Source organism: Bubalus bubalis, chromosome 11 (assembly GCF_019923935.1).
Source record: "Bubalus bubalis isolate 160015118507 breed Murrah chromosome 11, NDDB_SH_1, whole genome shotgun sequence".
NCBI lineage: Eukaryota > Metazoa > Chordata > Mammalia > Artiodactyla > Bovidae > Bubalus > Bubalus bubalis.
In genome coordinates, this window is record NC_059167.1 from 56,478,169 (window position 1) to 56,499,063 (window position 20,895).

The window sequence follows — 20,895 nt, forward strand, 5'->3', positions numbered from 1 at the left end:
GCTGTCCCTTTGCTGCAGGCAGTTGTGATCTGAACCCACAGGTCCCTCTGTTGTCATGCGCTCCTCCCGCCTCCTTCACTGCCACTTACCCTCCATTATTTGGGTGCCGGTAATACCCCCCACAGAGGTTGGGAATTCCTTTTGGGAATTCCTTTTTAAAGCTCTCCTACCTGGGAACTATATACAACTAAGCATTACATATATATATGTTCTCCACCCTATAATACTTTAAGGTTTTAAAAGTCATTATTTTAAGAAGGGCGGTTGTCAACTACTCTCTATTTTGCTTAGATTAGAATCCAAGGGAAGGGACTTACCTTGTGTGAAGAAGTTTGTTTGTTGTTTATTTTCCCCCAGAAAGGATTTTTAAGGGTAAATAAGAACATCTTAACAGGGATGATTTAGAATAGTTCATAGGTAATTTTGATTAGAGGCATCTTTTAAACACAGTTTTTTATTTTGGGGGAGTAATGTATTGATACCACTTACAAGCTTGTTTTCACTAGACAGTGGGCAAGAATACTTAGAGTGTGAAGCAAATGTTTGCCTTGGATGTGTAGCTCTAGCTTATGGTACAAAGCAAGAGGTCATTGAAATATGTTCTTTGAGATTTGAAGATGGTCTGTCTTTTTCATTTATCTACTGCCTAGCCATTTTCACATTATTCCAAGTAATTAGATATCATTGCTGTTCTAAAATATATCATCCTTTCCATTTTGATGGTAGGGATTTTTTGTCTCTCTTGCTTTGCTATGATGCCAGGGCCTTATGCATAGTAGATGTTCAATAAATACTTGCCGAAGGAGTGAATCAGTGAAAACTTTCAGACCCAGAAACAATCTTAGACACATCCTCAGGAAACCCTGCTCCACTTGAGTCTTGGATCCTGCATGTCATCCATTTCAGTGGGATGTGGGGTCATCATGTTCTCATTTCCACAGTTGGTGGTTCTGGCAGGTTTAGTTGGGTTGACTCGGGTGCACAGCATAGTGGCAAGCACGCTACTGATTCTGCCACCATGACGGAGTCCTTTGACCTGTTTCATACTACTCAGCAACATGTGTAGGCATAGCAGTAACCCTGATGGACAGTCAGGCTCTGAGGAGAAGAGGGACCGTATTCAACATTTCTCAGTACTGTCTGGCTGTTATTGTTAAAGGTCTGTATACTAAATATATAAAATTTTTAACTGGTGTACCTGAATTTGTATTTCCAACTGATTCATAGTATCAATTAGCCTAAAAACATAGGAAGTAGTCAAAGGGTTTTTGCTACTAAAACCAGATATAAATTAGTAATAGCTGCCAATCATTGAGTCCAAGCTGTGTCCTAGGTTCTAGGTAAGTTAGTTCAGTTCAGTTGAGTCGCTCAGTCGTGTCTGACTATTTGTGACCCCATGGACTGCAGCACACCAGACTTCCCTGTCCATCACCAGCTCCTGGAGCTTACTCAAACTGATGTCCATTGAGTCAGTGATGCCATCCAACTGTCTCATCCTCTGTCATCCCCTTCTCCTCCCACCTTCAACCTTTCCCAGATCAGGGTCTTCTCCAATGAGTCGGTTCTTTGCATCAGGTGGCCAAAGTATTTGAGTTTCAGCTTTAGCATTGGTCCTTTCAGTGAATATTCAAGACTGATTTTCTTTAGGATGGACTGCTTGGATCTCCTTGCAGTCCAAGGGACTCTCAGGAGTCTTCTCCAACACCACAGTTCAGAAGCATCAGTTCTTTGGGGCTCAGCTTTCTTTATAGTCCAACTTTCACATCCATACACAACTACTGAAAAAACCATAGCTTTGACTAGACGGACCTTTGTTGACAAAATAATGTCTCTGCTTCTTAATATGCTGTCTAGCTTGATCATAGCTTTTCTTACAAGGAGCAAGCGTCTTTTAATTTCATGGCTGCAGTCACCATCTGTAGTGATTTTGGAGGCCCCAAAAATAAAGTCTGTCACTGTTTCCACTGTTTACCCATCTGTTTGCCATGATGAGGCCAGATGCCATGATCTTAGTGTTCTGAACATTAAGCTTTAAGCCAACTTGTCTGTTATTCCATGTCCAGTTCTAACTGTTGCTTCTTGACCTGCATACAGGTTTCTCAGGAGGCAGGTCAGGTGGTCTGTTATTCCCATCTCTTTAAGAATTGTCCACAGTTTGTTGTGATCCACACAGTTAGAGGCTTTGGTGTAGTCAATAGAGTAGAAGTAGATGTTTTTCTGGGACTCCCATGCTTTTTCTATGATGCAACGGATGTTGGCAATTTGATCTCTGGTTCCTCTGCCTTTTCTAAATCCAGCTCGAACATCTGGAAGTTCATGGATATTCAAACTCCTTATGATTATATGGTGGAAGTGACAAGTAGATTCAAGAGATTAGATCTGATAGAGTGCCTGAAGAACTATGGACAGAGGTTCTTGACATTGTACAGAAGGCAGTGATCAAGACCATCTCCGAGGAAAAGAAATGCAAAAAGGCAAAATGGTTGTCTAAGGAGGCCTTACAAATAGCTTAGAGAAGAAGAGAAGCTAAAAGCAAAGGAAAAAAGGAAAGATATATCCATTTGAATGCAGAGTTCCAAAGAATAGCAAGGAGAGATAAGAAAGCCTTCTTCAGCTATCAGTGCAAAGAAATAGAGGAGAACAACAGAATGGGAAAGACCAGAGATCTCTTCAAGAAAATTAGAAATACCAAGGGAACATTTCATGCAAAGATGGGCTCAATAAGGGATAGAAATGGAACGGACCTAACAGAAGCAGAAGATATTAAAAGAGGTGGCAAGAATACTCAGAAGAACTAAAAAAAAAAGATCTTCATGACCCAGATAACCACAATGGTGTGGTCACTCACCTAGAGCCAGACATCCTGGAATGTGAAGTCAAGTCAAGAATAGGAAGCATCACTACGAGCAAAGCTAGTGGAAGTGATGGAATTCCAGTTGAGCTATTTCAAATCCTAAAAGATGATGCTGTGAAAGTGCTGCACTCAATATGCCAGCAAATTTGAAAAACTCATCAGTGGCCACAGGACTGGAAAAGGTCAGTTTTCATTCCAATCCCAAAAAAAGGCAATGCCAAAGAATGTTCAAACTACCGCACAATTATACTCATCTCACATGCTAGCAAAGCAGTGCTCAAAATTCTCCAAGCCAGGCTTCAACAGTACGTGAACCATGAGCTTCCAGGTTCTAAGTAAAGTACTTTACAAATAATATGTCAGTTGATCCTCAAAAATCCAATCTGGGGGACTTCCTGGTGGTCCAGTGGTTAAGAATCTGCCTTACAATGCAAGGAACATGGGTTCAATCCCTGGTTGGGGAACTAAGCTCTCACATACCACAGAGCAACTGAACCTACGTGCGGTAACTATTGTGTCTGTGCGTATGGCCCAAAGCCCAGATGCCACAACTGGAGAAGTGTGCATGTCACGACGAAAGGTCCTGCGTGCCATAATTAAGACCTGATGCAGCCAAATAAATAAAAATAAATAACACATATCTTTAAAGTAAATAAATATTGTTTGTTTGTTTTTTTTAAAAGGGCAGTGTGGAAAATATTCTGTCCTCACTTCCCAAATGAGTAAATGCAGACTGAGAGGGACAAAGTAATCTCTGCAGCATCTCCCAGGTAGCATGTGGTGAAGCCCAGCCTGAGCATCTCTGACTCCAGAATCTGTGCCCTTAACCACTACACTGTGTTTACTTCTGTGCTAACTACTCCAGGTACTACTTGACAGACAGAAAGCAGTGAAGATCCAGGTTGTCTATATAGCCCAAGAGGTAGTAGAACTCTGCAAGTATTTTGATTAATTTTAATTGTAGGCAGCCAAGCTGTTTGAATCAGGAATTATTCAGGTTGCATTTTTTTGAGGCTTTTAAAAATTGTTGTAAAATATATGTAATATAAAATTTAGCATTTAAGTGTATGAAGTGAAGTGAAGTCTCTCAGTCGTGTCTGACTCTTTGCAACCCCACGGACTGTAGCCTACCAAGCTCCTCTGTCCACGGGATTTTCCAGGCAATATTACTGGAGTAGATTGCCATTTCGTTCTCCAGGGGATCTTCCCGACCCAGGGATCGAACCTGGGTCTCCCACATTGTAGACAGACGCTTTACCATCTGAACCAAAGTGTATAGTTCTCCACTTTGATTTTTTTTAATTAAATTTGCTTATTGTAAAATCATCTTTACAGTGTAGTCAAAGTTAAACATTTCCCTTTTGAGGCTAGGAGGAAGGAGGGTAAAGAAAAATGTTGTTTGCCATTTAAATTTAAAGAATATTTATTTTTCTGCTTGTGAAAAGCTTACATGTAATGTTGTTGTTGTTCATTTGCTAAGTCGTGTCCCACTCTGCATGGACTCCAGCACGCCAAGTTTCTCTGTCTTTCAGAATCTCCTGGAAAGTGAAAGTGAAGTCGTGTCCGACTCTTTGCTACCCCATGGACTGTAGCCCACCAGGCTCCTCCATCCATGGAATTTTCTAGGCAAGAATACTGGAGTGGGTTGCCATTTCCTTCTCCAGGGGATCTTCCCAGCCCAGGGATCGAACCCAGGTCTCCCACATTGCAGGCAGACGCTTTACCATCTGAGCCACCAGGGAATCCCTAGTATCTCCTGGAGTTTGCTCAAATCCGTGTCAATTGAGTTGGTGATGCTATCTAACCATCTCGTCCTCTGCCTCTGTCTTCTCTGTTTGCCTTCAGTCTTTCCCAGCATCAGGGAGTTTTCCACTGAGTCGTCTCTTAGCATCAGGTGGCCAACTTATTGGAGTTTCAGCTTCAGCATCAGTCCTTCCAATGTATACTCAGGGTTGATTTCCTTTAGGATTGACTAATTTGGTCTCCTTGCAGTCCAAGGGACTCTGAAGAGTCTTCTCCAACACCACAGTTTGAAAGCATCAATTCTTCGGTTCTCGGCTTTCTTTATGGTCCATGTCTCACATCCGTACATGACTACTAGAAAAACCATAGCTTTGACTATACAGATGTTTGTTGGCAAAATGATGTTTCTACTTTTTAATACGCTGTCTAGGTTTGTCATAGCCTTCCTTCCAAGGAGCAAGAGTGCTTTAATTTCATGGCTGCAGTCACTGTCCACAGTGATTTTGGAGCCCAAGAAAATAACATCTGTCACTGCTTCCACTTTTTCCCCTTCTATTTGCCATGAATTGATGGGACCAGATGCCATGATCTTAGTTTTTTGAATGTTGAGTTTTAAGCCAGCTCTTTTACTTTCCTGTTTCATCCTCATCAAGAAGCTCTTTAGTTCCTCTTCACTTTCTGCCACTAGAGTGGTATCATCTGTGTATTTGAAGTTGTTGATCCTTTTCTTGATTCCGTCTTGTGATTCATCCAGCCCGGCATTTCGCATAATGTATTCTGTATATAAGTTAAGTAAACAGGGTGACAATATACAGCCTTGTTTTAGTGCTTTCCGATTTTGAACCAGTATGTTGTTCCATGTAAGTTTCTAACTGTTGCTTCTTGACCCAGTTACAGATTTCTCAGGAGACAGGTAAGGTGATCTCCCATCTCATTAAGAATTTTTTATGATTCATTGTGATCCACACAGTCAAAGGCTTTAACATAGTCAGTGAAGCAGAAGTAGATGTTTTTCTGGAACTCCCTTGGTTTCTCTATGATCCAACGAATGCTGGCAATTTGATCTCTGGTTCCTCTGCCTTTTCTAAACCCAGCTTGTGCATCTGAAAGTTCTTGGCTCATGTACTTCTGAAGCCTAGCTTGAAAAATTTTGAGCATAATCTTACTAGTGTGTGAAATTAGCGCAATTGTGCGGTCGTTTGAACATTCTTTGGCACTGCCCTTCTTTGGGATTGGAATGAAAACTGATATTTTCCAGTCTTGTGGCCACTTCTGAATTCGAAAGCTTTAAAAATCCCAAGAAACCATCTTAAAACTCCACATGAGACATAGCTTCTGTTAACATTTTGCTATGTTTCCTGAATTCTTTCATCTACGTGTACATGTGTGTTGTATATGATTTATGTTTATTTATATTTATATTTTATTTTTATTTATAAAGTTGGAAACCAGACCCTGAAAGATTTTGCCTACTATTTAAGGAATTTTAATATAATTAAGAGTACAATGGAGAGATGCTAAAGGATTTTAAGCAATGAGGTGATAACCCTGGTGAAAGCAGGGAGACCTAAATCACCCAGGTAAAGGCTAATTGATGAAAATGTGAATAAGGCCATGCATGTGGGGTATCGGATTGTGGAAATATTGAGAGTGTTGAGTCCATAGGACTTAGTGACTGACTGGTGGTAGAGGAAATTACTCCCAGGGGTCTGCTTGTGCAGGCTGGCAGGGTTGAGTGAGTGAGTAAAAGTCGCTCAGTCATGTCTGACTCTTTGCAACCCCATGGACTTTACAGTTGGAGAAGGCAATGGCACCCCACTCCAGTACTCTTGCCTGGAAAATCCCATGGATGGAGGAGCCTGGTAGGCTGCAGTCCATGGGGTCGCTAAGAGTTGGACACGACTGAGTGACTTCACTTTCACTTTTCACTTTCATGCATTAGAGAGGGAAATGGCAACCCACTCCAGTGTTCTTGCCTGGAGAATCCCAGGGATGGGGGAGCCTGGTGGGCTGCCGTCTGTGGGGTCTCACAGAGTCGGACACGACTGAAGCGACTTAGCAGCAGCAGCAGGACTATACAGTCCATGGAGTTCTCCAGACCAGAATACTGGAGTGGGTAGCCTTTCCCTTCTCCAGGGGATATCTCAATCCAGGGATTGAATCCAGATCTCCCGCATTGCAGACAGATTCTTCACCAGCTGAGCCACAAGGGGAGCCCTACAGGGTTGTACTGCACTTCTTCAAAATGAGAGCAGAGGGAGAAAGAGAAGATTTGGAGGGGACAAAGACAACTTTCTGTTTTGCTTAGCTGAGTTTTCGGTGACCAAATGGGCCATCTGGGAGCTGATGTCCAATCAGTGTTCTCCAGGGCACCCTGACCCCTGTCTTTGTCTTCAGCTTTATCTTGTGCCCTTCTCCCATTGGATCCAGGCACTCTTTTTTTGTTTTGTTTTATAATGTTTATTCATTTATTTGAGTGTGCTGGGTCTTAGTTGCAGCACACGGGATCTTCAGTCTTCCTGGCAGCCTCTAGGATCTTTAGTTGGTACATGTGGGATCTAGTTCCCTGGCCAGGATCGAACCCCAGCCTCTTGCATTGGGAGCTCATCGTCTTAGCCATTGGACCACCAGTAAAGTCCCTCAAACCAGGGCATTCTTGCCACGCTGACCGTCTTTACTCAATCTAATAGGTTCTGGGCCTTTCTGGAGAGCAAGATAATTTATCCCATTTCTGTGATATTCCAGACACTGAGGGTTTCCCCTCTTCACCCCAGCCTCTATCCCTGTGCCCAGTTCAAATCTTCTCAGTCCTCAGGCCTTGGCTTTAATGTCATTTTCTCTGGGAAACCCTCCGTGAACCACCCTAGCCCCTCAACCAGATTAGATTAGCATTTTCACTCAGAACTCCTCAGCCTTCTTTATAGCAATTGTCTAAATTATAATTAATTATATAACTAGTGGTTCGTTGTTTTCTTTGCCAACCGTCCATAAGAAGAAGGGACCTTGTCTGTCTTATTTACTACTGGTAGCATTTGTTACACTATCAGGCACATAGTAGGTAGGTTGAAATGGATAGATAGAGGTGGATCTAGCACTTAATATGCAAGTGCAGTCTTGTGATATAGATTTTGAAATGGGTAGCATACAAGTGTCAGCTGAAACATTTAGAAGATTAACTGTTTAAAATACCAGACATGGGGTCTTCCAAAATATGATGATCGTGCCTTTGTTAAACTGTGTAACAAATGCTTTATATTTTGAGTGTCCGTGATTTACTTTTTTTAGATTAGTAACATTTGATCAGTTCATATAAAAAGAAATAACTAAAGTTGTGTGGTTATAATCTTAGAATAAGTGTAAGAAGCAAAAGGACTTCCCTGGTGGTCTAGTGATTAAGACTCCATGCTTCCAATGCAGGGGACTCAGGTTTGATCCCTGTTTGAGGAATTAAGATCCCACATACCATGTGATGTGGCCAAAAAAATTAAAAAAAATTTTTTTAAGAGTAAGAAGCAAGATAATTTCTGCTTAGAATAAATAAGTGCACAGCAGAAGTGATCCCCTCTTACCTTCAGTGTTATCTCTGCTGCTGCTGCTGCTGCTGCTGCTGCTGTTGCTAAGTTGGTTCAGTCGTGTCCGACTCTGTGTGACCCCATAGACAGCAGCCCACCAGGCTCCCCCGTCCCTGGGATTCTCCAGGCAAGGACACTGGAGTGGGTTGTCATTTCCTTCTCCAATGCATGAAAGTGAAAAGTGAAAGTAAAGTTGCTCAGTCGTGTCTGACTCTTTAGTGACCCCATGGACTGCAGCCTACCAGGCTCTTCCGTCCATGGAATTTTCCAGGCAAGAGTACTGGAGTGGGGTGCCATTGCCTTCTCCGAGTGTTATCTCTATTTTAACGTAAATATCCTGCTAGCTTTAATTGGTACCAGTTCTCATCCTATGAGGTCAGGTAGAAAGGGTGTATCACCTTTACCATAATCACTAATTCATTAAAGGTTAACAGTGAAAAAAATGTTAACAGTATTTATTTACATGGTGAGACAATGGAAGATTTTATTTATTTATTTTGTTTCTCTGTATTTTAAACTTTTATTATAAATTCCCTTTATAAAGACAGAAAAAGGACGAACACGGAGTTCCTGGAAGAGAAGATACATTGATGTGATATTCTTTGCTTTAAAATGTATAAAGCACTAAATAAAGATCTTTTTTTTTCCTCTTATAGGGAATTATGCTTGTCTATGACATCACAAATGAGAAGTCCTTTGACAATATTAAAAATTGGATAAGAAACATTGAAGAGGTAGGTATGGGAAAGACAGTGGATACTGGAGAAGAATCCTGCTGGGTGCTTATAGAGGGCTCGCTCTTTCTGTCTCCCTGTCACGTAGCTGAGCTGCTGGAAGCAGGGTGCAGGCAGGTTAGACCCTTCGCTCTGAGGAGTACCAGGGACGGTAACATCTCTGGTACTGCCAGTCTGACTGCTCCGTTGGCCTAGGGAGTGCAGACAGAGGGACAGTTTCACAGAATTTTAAACTTGTTCCCAATCTTGAAAATAATTTAATCTAAAAAACCCCTGTTTTATACATGAGAAGACTCAGGTCAGAAAGAGGTAACTTGCATGTGCTCTTAGAGCCTTTACAAAGGAGTTGTTGTCATTCAGTCTCTGTGTCATATCTGACTCTTTGCGACCCCATGGATTGTCTGGTTCTCGGGTTCTGTCTGTTCCCTCATACTGTTTGACTGGCAGAAATATGTCCTTATTCTGGTAACTCATTTTGCCCTTCTAACATTTTGTTCATCTTAGATATTTAAAATTTGATTTAATTCCACTTTGATTGGTATTGAGACCTTTTTTTAATGTCTCTGACATTTCAGACTCTGAAATAATTTCATACACATTTATATTAAACCATGTGAATTTATTGTTTAAGTAGTTCAAAATCCAGAACACCTTCTGCGTTGGCTCTCTTGGTACTGAGATTCTCTCCTTTCTTTGACCCAGACTAACATTTGGGAGTTTTATTGTTGGATAACTATAGGTTTTATTTTTGTTTGTTCATGTACCAAAGAAGACCTAAGAATGACTACAAGGCCTTTGGGGGAAAAGTTATGCTATAACTTTCCCCTCCTCTCATTTAAAAATTTTTCCTCTGAATCAGGTTTTGTGTTGAGTAAGAGACTATTTGTTTTGCAATTAAATTTATGGATCTGCTTCTGACAGATTAAGATTTGCCTACTGGACAGCTGTGTTTTTCTCATGTTGTCTCCTAATATACTGCTTTATCCCTGCAGCATGCCTCTTCAGATGTTGAAAGAATGATCCTGGGTAACAAATGTGATATGAATGACAAAAGACAAGTATCAAAAGAAAGAGGAGAGAAGGTAAATGTGAACTGAATAAATGAAGATTAGAGTCTGTTCATGTTAAGCATTCATTTTCATACTATTATTTATTGATTTAAGTTTTTGAAATATCTATATTTTAATCCATTAAAAAGCCAGCAGACAGTTGTAATCCATACTTGAATGGTATGAATTAGTATTCAAGCTCCAACTCCATACACTGTGTAGTCATGACTCATTCTTCAAGAATTTGCTCTTTTCTGGGAGATACAATTTGGTCCTTTTTCAGATTCGTGCAGCTGAGAGTTCAGGCTGTTTTTTCCATATCTGTGTGCACATGCCCAGTTCTGAAGTTAAACCAATTCCTTCTCTTAGAAAAAAAGTCAGAGGATAGGTAGTTTGAACAGTAATCATTTTTCAATTCATTATTTTTTTTTCCAAGAATATTTTACTACACATTAGATTTAGGTCATTATGAGTAAACTCTTTGTAAACTCATTGAGCTATAGATATTTATATTTATAACCTTTTCTCTCTTTTGTGTCCTGCAAAACAAGTCTATTATACATATATATTCATTTCTATGACATTTTCCATAAAGGCTTCAATTTTTTAAGTCTTGGAATTTTGCTTTAGCTTTTTTTTCTTTTTTCTTTTTTAGGGGTACAGGCAAAATGCATTTTGTTTTTTTAATCTGACTATACACTTTTCTCGCCTGAAAACACTTAGTCTTGTTGCAAATGAACTGGGAATTCTTTGGAAATAGATGGGAATGTAGAAGAATTCACAATTTGCCACAATAACAGAAACCCAAGCAATGAGATTTTAAGTTTTAGTATTTTAAGCTTTAGTTCTTTTGTGCAGTTTAATAAAATTTATTTATTTTATTTATTAAAATAATATGTATTATCTTAAATATCCAATTTATTAAGAAAATAATGAAAACTTACAATAGTAATTGCTGGAGATTTGTAATTTGAAGTCAAATATATCCCAAATTTATGGTAGAGGTGAGTGTCTAATATGTTGTCTAGTGATTAGAGAACTAAAGATATAATAGAAAAAAAGAGAAGTACTCAAGTTATGTTTTGAGAGGAAGTGGTGCCATTTTAGTTACTTATGATGATGGAATTGGATCTCTAAATTTCAAACACAATAGAAGAAAGCAAAGAAATTTGAGGACCACGGGAGTTCTGAACTAAGTACTCTCCCTTTGGGACTTTGGAAAACCTAAAAAAATATAAATGCTCTATATGTTCAAGAAGCTTGCCCTGAATTTCAGTGTTCCTCTTTTGTCTTTCAGTTAGCAATTGACTATGGGATTAAATTCTTGGAGACGAGTGCAAAATCCAGTATGAATGTAGAAGAGGTAAGAAGGAAATGTTTGGTGACTCGTTATGTAGTCGCGTTCGTGTCTTGGTGCCTGCTTTCAACTCTCCGAGCCTTGATATTTCCTGACTTAGTGAATGCCTCCACTTCCATTTCATAAACTTTTGTGCTTCTGTTACGAGGACCTTGGTTGCTAGATTTCTAGCGCCTGTCTTTCACATGGCATATATTAGATTGCTTCATTAAGAGTCACTGGACAGAAGATGGCAGTTCAGGTTAAGTTCAGTTTTGCCCTTTGTTTGGGAAGCTGGAAATCCTGCTGCTGTGGTCTCTGCTTGTTCATCATTGTTCGTGTCATCCTACACTGACTTGTAGCACAGAGTCTTAATTCCTTTCATGTCTGCACTCTCAAGAGACAATTCAACTGTTAGCTTACTGAACAGATTCCCTTAGAATACATGCTTGAAGTCAATTAAGCATGATCCCTTTTAATACAATGGCATTAAGTAGATATAAGAAACTGTGTTTATCAGAGAGTAGTTTTAATAAGTTTTCAGTGAGTTAACTGTTAAAACCAAATTATCTAAAGTCTTCTAAGAAATAGATTTTCTTTAGAAGGGCAGAATTTTGATAATATTTTCTTTTTTAAAAACATTTTTTAAATTGATCATAAAAATAATATATATTATATGTTAATACATGTCATTTACTTAACAGTAATACTGAGGGTTTTGTAAACATTTACTTTCTCAAGCTAAGTCACTGTTCACTGTGACATCATGACTGCAAATTGAGACTTTAATGACTTGACTCATGGTCACTGATCAGAACTTTTTCTTTCTTTTAAATAACTAATGGTCCTTTTTTCAGGTTGGCTAGGGGGTGTTAGGAAACAGGAAACCTCTTCTGATTTATTTATTGGAGAATAGAAAAGTAGAAAAATGCTTCCTTTTGCTTGCAACAAAAGGATTTCCTTTCATGCAAAACAGAGGAGCCTCTTCAGTCAGCTTTAATGGTGGAGACAGGAGAGAAACTTGCTCTGAGATGTGGTAGGACTGTGCCACAGAACATTTTCTGTACCCTGACTACAGTCTCCACTAGTCCTGTGCCCTGATCTCACCTGTGACTTAAAGAGAATATTGAATTGTGAATTCCCTGGCAGTCCAATTGTTAGGACTTTGCACTTTTACTGCTGAGGGCCCAAGTTCAATCCCTGGTCAGGGAACTAAGATATCCCACAAGGCACATGTCATGGCCAAAGAAAAAGGAGAAAGAGCACACTGAGCTCTCTCTATGGAAATATTGACCTGGAGGTTGCTCAGGCTGCTTATTCTAGTCAGGTTTTCTGCAGAGATTAGCAGTTTTCCCAGAGCTTTAACTTAACCTCAAAAACTGGGATAGGATTACTTAGAAACTTTGACTCACAGGTGACCAGTGTGACAGTGAGACACTGACAAAGTGATAATAGTAGTTACGTATTGCTTCTTTTTGACTGGTTTGGGAATAACAACCCTGCTGGACATGTTTGGGGACATGAGGAATTGTTGGGAACAGACTGACATAGCAGTGGGTTTAGCGTGGAGACAACTGAAGAAGCCTTAAGCATCCTGGCTCTGTAGAAACAAAGTCAGGATGATAAGTTTTAAAAACATTTGGCTTAGAGTTGGGTCAAGACACACTAGGCATAAAATGCCACTGAGATTTTGTCCTGCCACCATTGGAACTTATTACCATAGTGGGGAATTTAGTTGAGCATAGAAACTTTTGAGATTTGGGGGGGTTGAGACATGAGAGGTTCTATGTTTTCGGGGATAAGAGTGAAAGTCATTTGAAAGAGAGGAAGTTGGGAATAAAGGGTAGAAATTTTTATGAAAATAGATTTCAGAGCTGTGAAAGTGAAATGAAAGTGTTAGTCACTCAGTTCTGCCTCTGTGACTCCATACACTGTAGCCGGTCCATGGAATTCACCAGGCAAGAATACTTGAGTGGGTTGCCATTTCCTTCTCCAGGGGATTTTTCTGACTCAGGGATCAAACCTGGGTCTCCTGCATTGCAGGCAGATTCTTTACTGTCTGAGCCACCAGGGAGAATTATTGCTTCAGTTATTAACTAGATATTCATCATCTCCTATACCAGAAACTATGCCCCGACTTTGGGGACACACAAGTGCTGTAGAGCCTCTGCCTCGCAACTCAACAGGTGTCATATTAGGAACTTGTGCCGATGTCTGTGGGTTGTTTTTTTTTTTTAATATTTTACTTATTTGGCGGCGTTGAGTCTAAGCTGCATCATGTGGGATCTTCATTGCATCATGCAGGTCTTTTGTTGCAGTGCACAGACTCTCTCTAGTTGTGGCACATGGGCTCTAAAGCATGCAGGCTTCAGCAGTTGCAGCACTCAGGCTTAGTTGCTCCGTGGCATGTGGGATCTTAGTTCCCCATCCAGGGAGCGAACCTGTGTCCCCTGCATTGCAGGCTGGATCTTAACCACTGGACCACCACGGAAGTCCCAGTGCCAGATGTTATGTGCAGAAAATATTTGATGAATGACAGTTTGATTATATTGGAAAACCTTTATGATAAAATTGAAAAATAAGTTACAATAGTCATGTGTCTACTGATTGCAATTATGTTTTTTCTCAATTAAAAACATTAAAGTAATATATTTTTATTTTATAATGAAATCTACATTTCTAATTTAAAAGATAAACATATAATAATGAAATCTTTTGGTTTACCTTTTAGGCATTTTTTACACTTGCACGAGATATAATGACAAAACTCAACAGAAAAATGGTTTGTATAATATATAATTTTATTTTCCTTATGCTGTGTTTAAATTTGTTTTCTTATTTATGTTATTTATTTAATTAAAGAAAAGGCATATATTCACATTAAGTTATTTTTTCCCTGTCTTACCTTTTCTCCCAGTTAAATTTTGATTCTTATTTCTGTTTCCTCAGATTTTTTTTTTTTTTTATTTCTGAACTGCAACTCTTTCAGTTCTTTCCTCTGGCTCCATAAGTGGTCTTTGATTGAATTTTGTTCAGAATAATTAAAGTAATAATGGCACAAATTAAATATTTTAATCTCTCTCTGTGTCTGTATATAACTATGATTTTGAAGTTGCTCAAGTCTGCTTCAATTTGAAACAATCTCAGTGATGACTCATTAGGACAACCTGAAAAGTTTGGTTTACCCTGAATCTTGCATGTAATTGTATACCTTATGTTACCAGCTCTTCTTGCCTCTAACAGGATTGCCTGTTCAGTTCAGTTCAGTCCCTCAGTCGTGTCCGACTCTTTGCGACCCCATGAATCGCAGCACACCAGGCCTCCCTGTCCATCACCAACTCCTGGAGTTCACTCAGACTCATGTCCATCGAGTCAGTGATGCCATCCAGCCATCTCATCCTCTGTCGTCCCCTTCTCCTCCTGCCCTCAATCCCTCCCAGTATCAGTGTCTTTTCCAATGAGTCAACTCTTCACATGAGGTGGCCAAAGTACCGGAGTTTCAGCTTTAGCATCAGTCCTTCCAAAGAAATCCCAGGGCTGATCTCCTTTAGAATGGACTGGTTGAATCTCCTTGTAGTCCAAGGGACTCTCAAGAGTCTTCTCCAACACCACAGTTCAAAAGCATCAATTCTTTGGCACTCAGCCTTCTTCGCAGTCCAACTCTCACATCCATACATGACCACAGGAAAAACCATAGACTTGACTAGACGGACCTTTGTCAGCAAAGTAATGTCTCTGCTTTTGAATATGCTATCTAGGTTGGTCATAACTTTCCTCCAAGGAGTAAGCGTAGTATCTTAACATCATTTCCATCATTACCCTTGATACTTTACACTCGTGTGGTTATAATTTCTTTGGACTGGAAATAGGAACTTCCTAACCAAAATGTTGTTAATATATTAGGTGCTCACCTTAAAATATTTTTCCCATTTTAACCCACCATTTCCAAAGAAATAAAAAACATAAGAGCTTAGCTAGTTCCCTTCCTAATTAGACTACTGAGTACAAATTTATGAGCATAGTTAGATATTTTTATTTTTTAGATAATTGGGCTCAAACCATGAAACTTTTATCCCCTTGGTAACTTCATTGTCTGTTTTTCAGAACGACAGCAATTCATCAGGGTCAGGTGGACCAGTGAAAATAACAGAAAACCGATCGAAGAAGACCAGTTTCTTCCGTTGTTTGCTACTTTGATGAACTCTTTCTGAGAGACTGCAGCACACCTTGAGGACCCTCTCCTGCTTCTCTGAAAGCACAGGTCACCCAGCCTCAGAACCATCCTGCCTGGCTGCTACTGAGAGCACCGCTGAACCTATACCTAGATTCTGCACACTGAGTGTGCAGTGGATTCCAGCCTTATGGCCCATCAGGATAACAGGCTTCTCTCTTCAAACGTGGAAGCTATGAAGTGGAGACACGTGCCGGACTTAACTTGTTTTTCCTCTGTTTTATTGCGTGTTGCAGAAGCTGCTATCTTTTTCTTTTTCACTTTGCACATCAGTGTTAGCCTTTCATTGTTACAGCACAATCTGAGATTCATATCTGCACACTTCTGACCTGAAGTTCTAGACAAATTTGCTTTGGGGAATGTTTTTTAAAAAAGAGTAGAACATTTAAAGCAGAAGTTAATATACTAAAATTTTAAGACATTTGGTCTGGTTCATATGGCCAAATGTTATTGCATTGATAGCATTTGTTTAAGGGCTCTGGTTTTCTTAAATAAGAGTCAATAAATTTTGATAAAAGTTTATCTTAGAAATTCCTAAAAATGCCCATCAAAGGCCACAGTTTATTTCTTTAGATTATTCAGAGTTTTTCTTCATTCCTGACCTTTTTGCCGGAGAGTCTGAGTAGCTGAATAAATCATTTTTTTCAATTGATTACTTCTGCCTAATCTATTGAAGCTGCATTTGGAAACCATCTTAATGTCACTTTTCTTGAGATTTGTATTCCCTCCTCTTTCCTACATTTGACCTATTATAATCATTCACCTAAGTCATATTTGAACACTGCTGTCTGTTTCTACATGTAAACTTCTTGAGCTGGAATTTTACATAGGCAGAGAGTTAGTTTAGGGTTTTATTTCAGCATCTAATTGATGTTTTGTCACATCAGCATATGTCATATAGCTTTTCCTAGATTCGCTCTTAGCTTGCTGGTTTAGTAGTAATGTACAGTTCTTACCACAATCCCTGTCTGAAGAGTTAGATTCAGACTCAGTTCACAGAAAGCTTACCTATAGGGAGAGAGGTTAACTTGTGGATGTAATTTTATAGAAATAGTTGTTGGTAATGGTAGAAATGATTTTTTTTAATTGGACTTGTATTATTATTAAGAGTAATTAGTTCTAGTGCATCCTCTAGGAAAAGTCTCACCTTTTCATTAGAGAAAATAAGAGCATGGTTTCAGTTTTACAACAGCTGTTATTGAATGTGTAAAACCCAGATCCATCTGTTCAGGTTCACTGTTATAGAACTTGGTCCAGCCATTTGGGCCAAAGCCAACCAAAAGCTTAGCTGCCTTTCTCATCATAACACTGGTACTGGTAATGCCTTTTGTAGATGAATCTGTCACATAAGGAAAAAAGAAAGTATTTAGTATTAACTTACATGCCAAATTCATTCTATTATTCCAACCTTCAGTGTCATAAGACAGAGGGAGTAATAACGAGGTGATTAGGCACTAATAATTATAGTTCCTGTTAAGCCAGTTTTGTTTCACAAAGGTTGCCATCATGCTTGACGGTTAAGGTTGGAAGATGAAAGTGGAAATGGATTGCTTGTTACTGCAGAGAATTCTGCTTCAAATTAAGATGTATCACTGGAATACTTGGACCAGTCAGTCTTTACTACTTGTTTGAAAACTTAGGCACAATTTAGTGGCAGGAAATATATACCAGAGCTAGTTTTGATGGGTTCTCTAAACTTAATATTCACAAATTTTGGTCCCCTTGACTTTTTTTTTTTGGTACTTATAGGCTTAAAAGCACCTATTGGTGTACCAGTAAAATCAGTAGTTCCTTGATCACAAGTGGACTGTAAGTCTACCATCTTAAAATTAGATATTGATATATTTCTGAAATGAAGAAAATAATTTCTTAGAAACATCTTGTATTCACTAATTTTCAGAAAACGATCCCAGCAGTTAAGCTTTCTGGATGGTAACAAGGTAATTTCTAAAAGGCAAGTGCTATGACACCACATATGAATGTAACCCTCTTAGTAATTTACCTCGGACTCTTTGGTGTCTTAACACTTTGGTTTATATCTCAGGGGTTGTCTGCACACCAAAACTGACATATTCTGTGGTTAGCCTTTTTTCATTTTTAACAGAATGCTTTGCTTTTGTTTGTTTTGTTTTTTCCTTTTCTCTTCTGTTGTTGCTTATGGGTTAATAACTAGTCTCCATGAACTTCCCTTTGAAAGAGCCTATAAAAGTTAGATGAGTCTCAAAGTGTTCTTTGAAGTAGCAGCAGACTGGGGGTATATACTCTGTTCTATAGAAATAAATTGTCCTTGCTATTTTCTTACATTTAGCTTTGCTAAATTGTATATAATATGAGCTAAGACCATAGGAAATTCACTTTCTGCATGGTAACACTGCCCCAATAAATATTCCACTTTGCTTAATGTACGTATAGTGCATTATTTTTTCTATTTGTAGATGAATTTAGTGACAGATAATTGTCTTTTCCCTGCTGAAACTGAAGAAATCTAGTTTTGTGTGAACATTTTTGTGGTTTTATGGGTCAGGATACATGAAGGTTTTTTGCAGCGGTGTTAGTGGTTCAGTGGCTGCATTTTATTATCAGTGTGCTGATTTTTGACAATGATTGGGCTCGACCTTTTCAAATAAGAGTCTGAGGGTTATCAGACAATGCAAATGTGCTGTAACTCAGTAGCATGTAGATCAGTTAATTGTAAAATGTTTCCCTGGGAACTTACTTTAGCTACATTTTTCTTCAGACAGATGATGGGAAAATAATCCACCTGTGCATCAGTTAGGCGGTGCTGCAACGTTTCTTTCTCTTCACATGAACATTTTGTGCAGTCTTTGTTACAAATTTTCAGAAGACTATACTCTTTACTTTGAAGGACTATTTTTTAATTATACCTCATTTAGCTAACTAGTATTCTAATACCTAGTAGAAAAACAGTGAGCCAGTCTTTAAGTATCCAGCACAATTTAGACTCTATGTTTTGTTTTGAACTAAAGCATCATTGGAAAAGGTAGGAGGTAGTTTAGGATAGATCATACATGTCTTATCCAATAGCGCAGAAAAAAAAGTATTATCTTCCTGTCTCCATTAATAAATTTAGCTGTGCAATATAGATACATGTTTGCAGAAATTTCTAAATAAGAGATTATAACTCCATTTTACAGGTTCTGAATGCGGAGAATCTGTATTAAGGCTTACTGAGTTTTTCTTGTGAGCAGTAAGTGATACACGTAAGCAGACTTTTTTTCCTTGTTCATAACTTTGATTTCTTTATAAAGTTAGTTCTTAATCTTGAAAGATGAGTTTCTAAGCTTAACATTTTAGAACAGTATTTTGTTATGTTGGTTTACTTATCTCAGATTTTAAGCACTCGTTTCTCATATCAGATTTTTTAGATTTTTTCTTTTAACAGAAAGGACATTGCTTTTGCCTTCTTGTTACATCCAAAAGGGGGCGGGGGAATGTCTAAAAAATGCCTTGTCCGGTAGAGATGTAGATGGACAGGATATGCTAATAAAATTTCAAGTACTAGCACAATTTTACAGTAGAAATGGTCTTTTTTCAGACTAATAAAATTAATGTCATGATCACGATGAAAAAAATGTAAGTGAAATTTGCAGAAATGGAAATTAGCAAGCAATTGTTTTAGGTATATTTTCAAATTTTACTTCATTTTTTAAAATGCTTGTGCCATACACAATTGCATTTCTTATTGCAAAGAACTAATAGAACTTCTTGTTTCATTTCTTACCTTTTTTTAAAATGTGAATTTAATTATAATTCATTCCTATGGCCTTACAGATGGGTCTTATTTTGTTTATTTGCAGCTGACACTGTTCCTTTAAAGCGAAGTACCTTAAAGTTTTTGACTAAAATCATGTCCCAAGTGGGAAATACCTGTTTTTTCCATAGAGTTGTCCTCCTGTCTATGTTTCAGCATACTTTACCTTTGCTCCAACGGCTTAATGTGAAAAACCTGCAGATAAAGTGGATCTGTCATGTTGTTAATCTTGTTTAAGCCAACTCATTAACTGTGTACTGATAATGATGCTATGTTTTGGGTTTTTTCTTTTTTTAAGAAAAAAAAATGGATTTTATTCCAGATGAACTTTTTTTTACAATGTTCGTCTAAAATAAAAACTACATAATGAAAATACTCATGTCTCTCTGAAATGCACATTTAAAAAATGTTTCTTCTAATTTGCTAGGTATGTGTCACAAACCATGGTAGACCTGAGATATTTTAGCAAACTTTACATCTGACTTAGAGTTCCTTTTTGTTGTTGTTTTTTGGGAGAGGGAAATTTTATTTATATTTTGCAGCAGTTTTGATGATTTATAGTTGATTTACAATGTCATGTTAGTTTCTCTTTGTTCAGGCCTCCTTATCTTTTGCCTAGATTTCTGTAATCTCTCCTAACCAGTCTTCTAGTCTCTAATTTTATTTTCCTCCTCTCCAATTTTCACTGTGCTGAATGGTTTTTAAATCTGTCACTGCCACATTTAAACCCTTTAGCCTGGCAAAGTCCTTTGCTATCTCCACCTCTTTCTCTCCAGCCTTTGATTTTGTCACACTTGAACTCACACATATCTCTTGAGCCTCATCAGTACTTGCATCTCCAAACATAACATGCTTTGTCATTCCTTTCCTTAGGCTGCTCCTTCTGCTGACTCCCCACCCCTTGCCTGACTGACTTCTCCTTATCTTTCAATATTCAGTAAGGGTTTGGTGGGAAGACTTCAGCAACAACCCCATCCATGGTTAGGAACCCTCTCCTATGTCTGCCTAAAGTGTCACTCACGGCCCTGGATTGGAATCATCTGTTTACTTTCCTTCCCCACTAGACTCAGCTCTTGTAGGCTGGGGACTGAGTGTTTGGTTTTTGTATTCACAGTATCAGACAAAGGACCTGGCATATAGTAGGTGTTTAAGAAATGTTGGGGAAAAAAATGAGTGAATTTCAGCAGTCATCAAAATCAACTGTCACTAAAGAAAGTTAAGTATAAATTAGGAGTTGTTTGGTTCTCCATTTACTTTTTAATTTGAAGAAAGATTAAAAGTAAAGGGGGACTTCCCTGGTGGTCCAGTGGTTAAGAATCTTCCTTCCAATGCAGGGGACTCGGGTTCGATGCCTGGTCAGGAAACTAAGATCCCACATGCTCCCACAAGGGCCTCAAGCACTGAGCCCGCACATGCCCCATGGGTGGCCCACATGCTCTGGAGCCCGGGTGCTACAACAGAAACCAAATATAAATAATAAATTTTTTTTTTTAAGTTGGAAGTATTACAATATGTAGATGGCCTACTAATCTGCTACAACATGCAATTCAGGTTCTAAACTTCTTGGCAGAAAAGGGATATAAAGTCTCCCATGCTAAGGCACA

At 38.7% G+C, this 20,895-nt stretch overlaps 1 protein-coding gene across 1 annotated transcript in view; it reads left to right on the top strand.

The window, feature by feature from the left end:
• Positions 1-19,666, top strand: part of RAB8B (RAB8B, member RAS oncogene family) — a 70,116-nt gene extending 50,450 nt beyond the window's left edge. Inside the window, exons 4-8 of the mRNA XM_006079938.4 lie at positions 8,826-8,903; positions 9,896-9,985; positions 11,250-11,315; positions 14,020-14,070; positions 15,393-19,666. Coding sequence (XP_006080000.1) covers positions 8,826-8,903; positions 9,896-9,985; positions 11,250-11,315; positions 14,020-14,070; positions 15,393-15,485 — 378 coding nt within the window. The 3' untranslated portion in view covers positions 15,486-19,666. The remainder of the gene's footprint in view (positions 1-8,825; positions 8,904-9,895; positions 9,986-11,249; positions 11,316-14,019; positions 14,071-15,392) is intronic.
• The last annotated feature ends 1,229 nt before the right edge of the window (positions 19,667-20,895 follow it).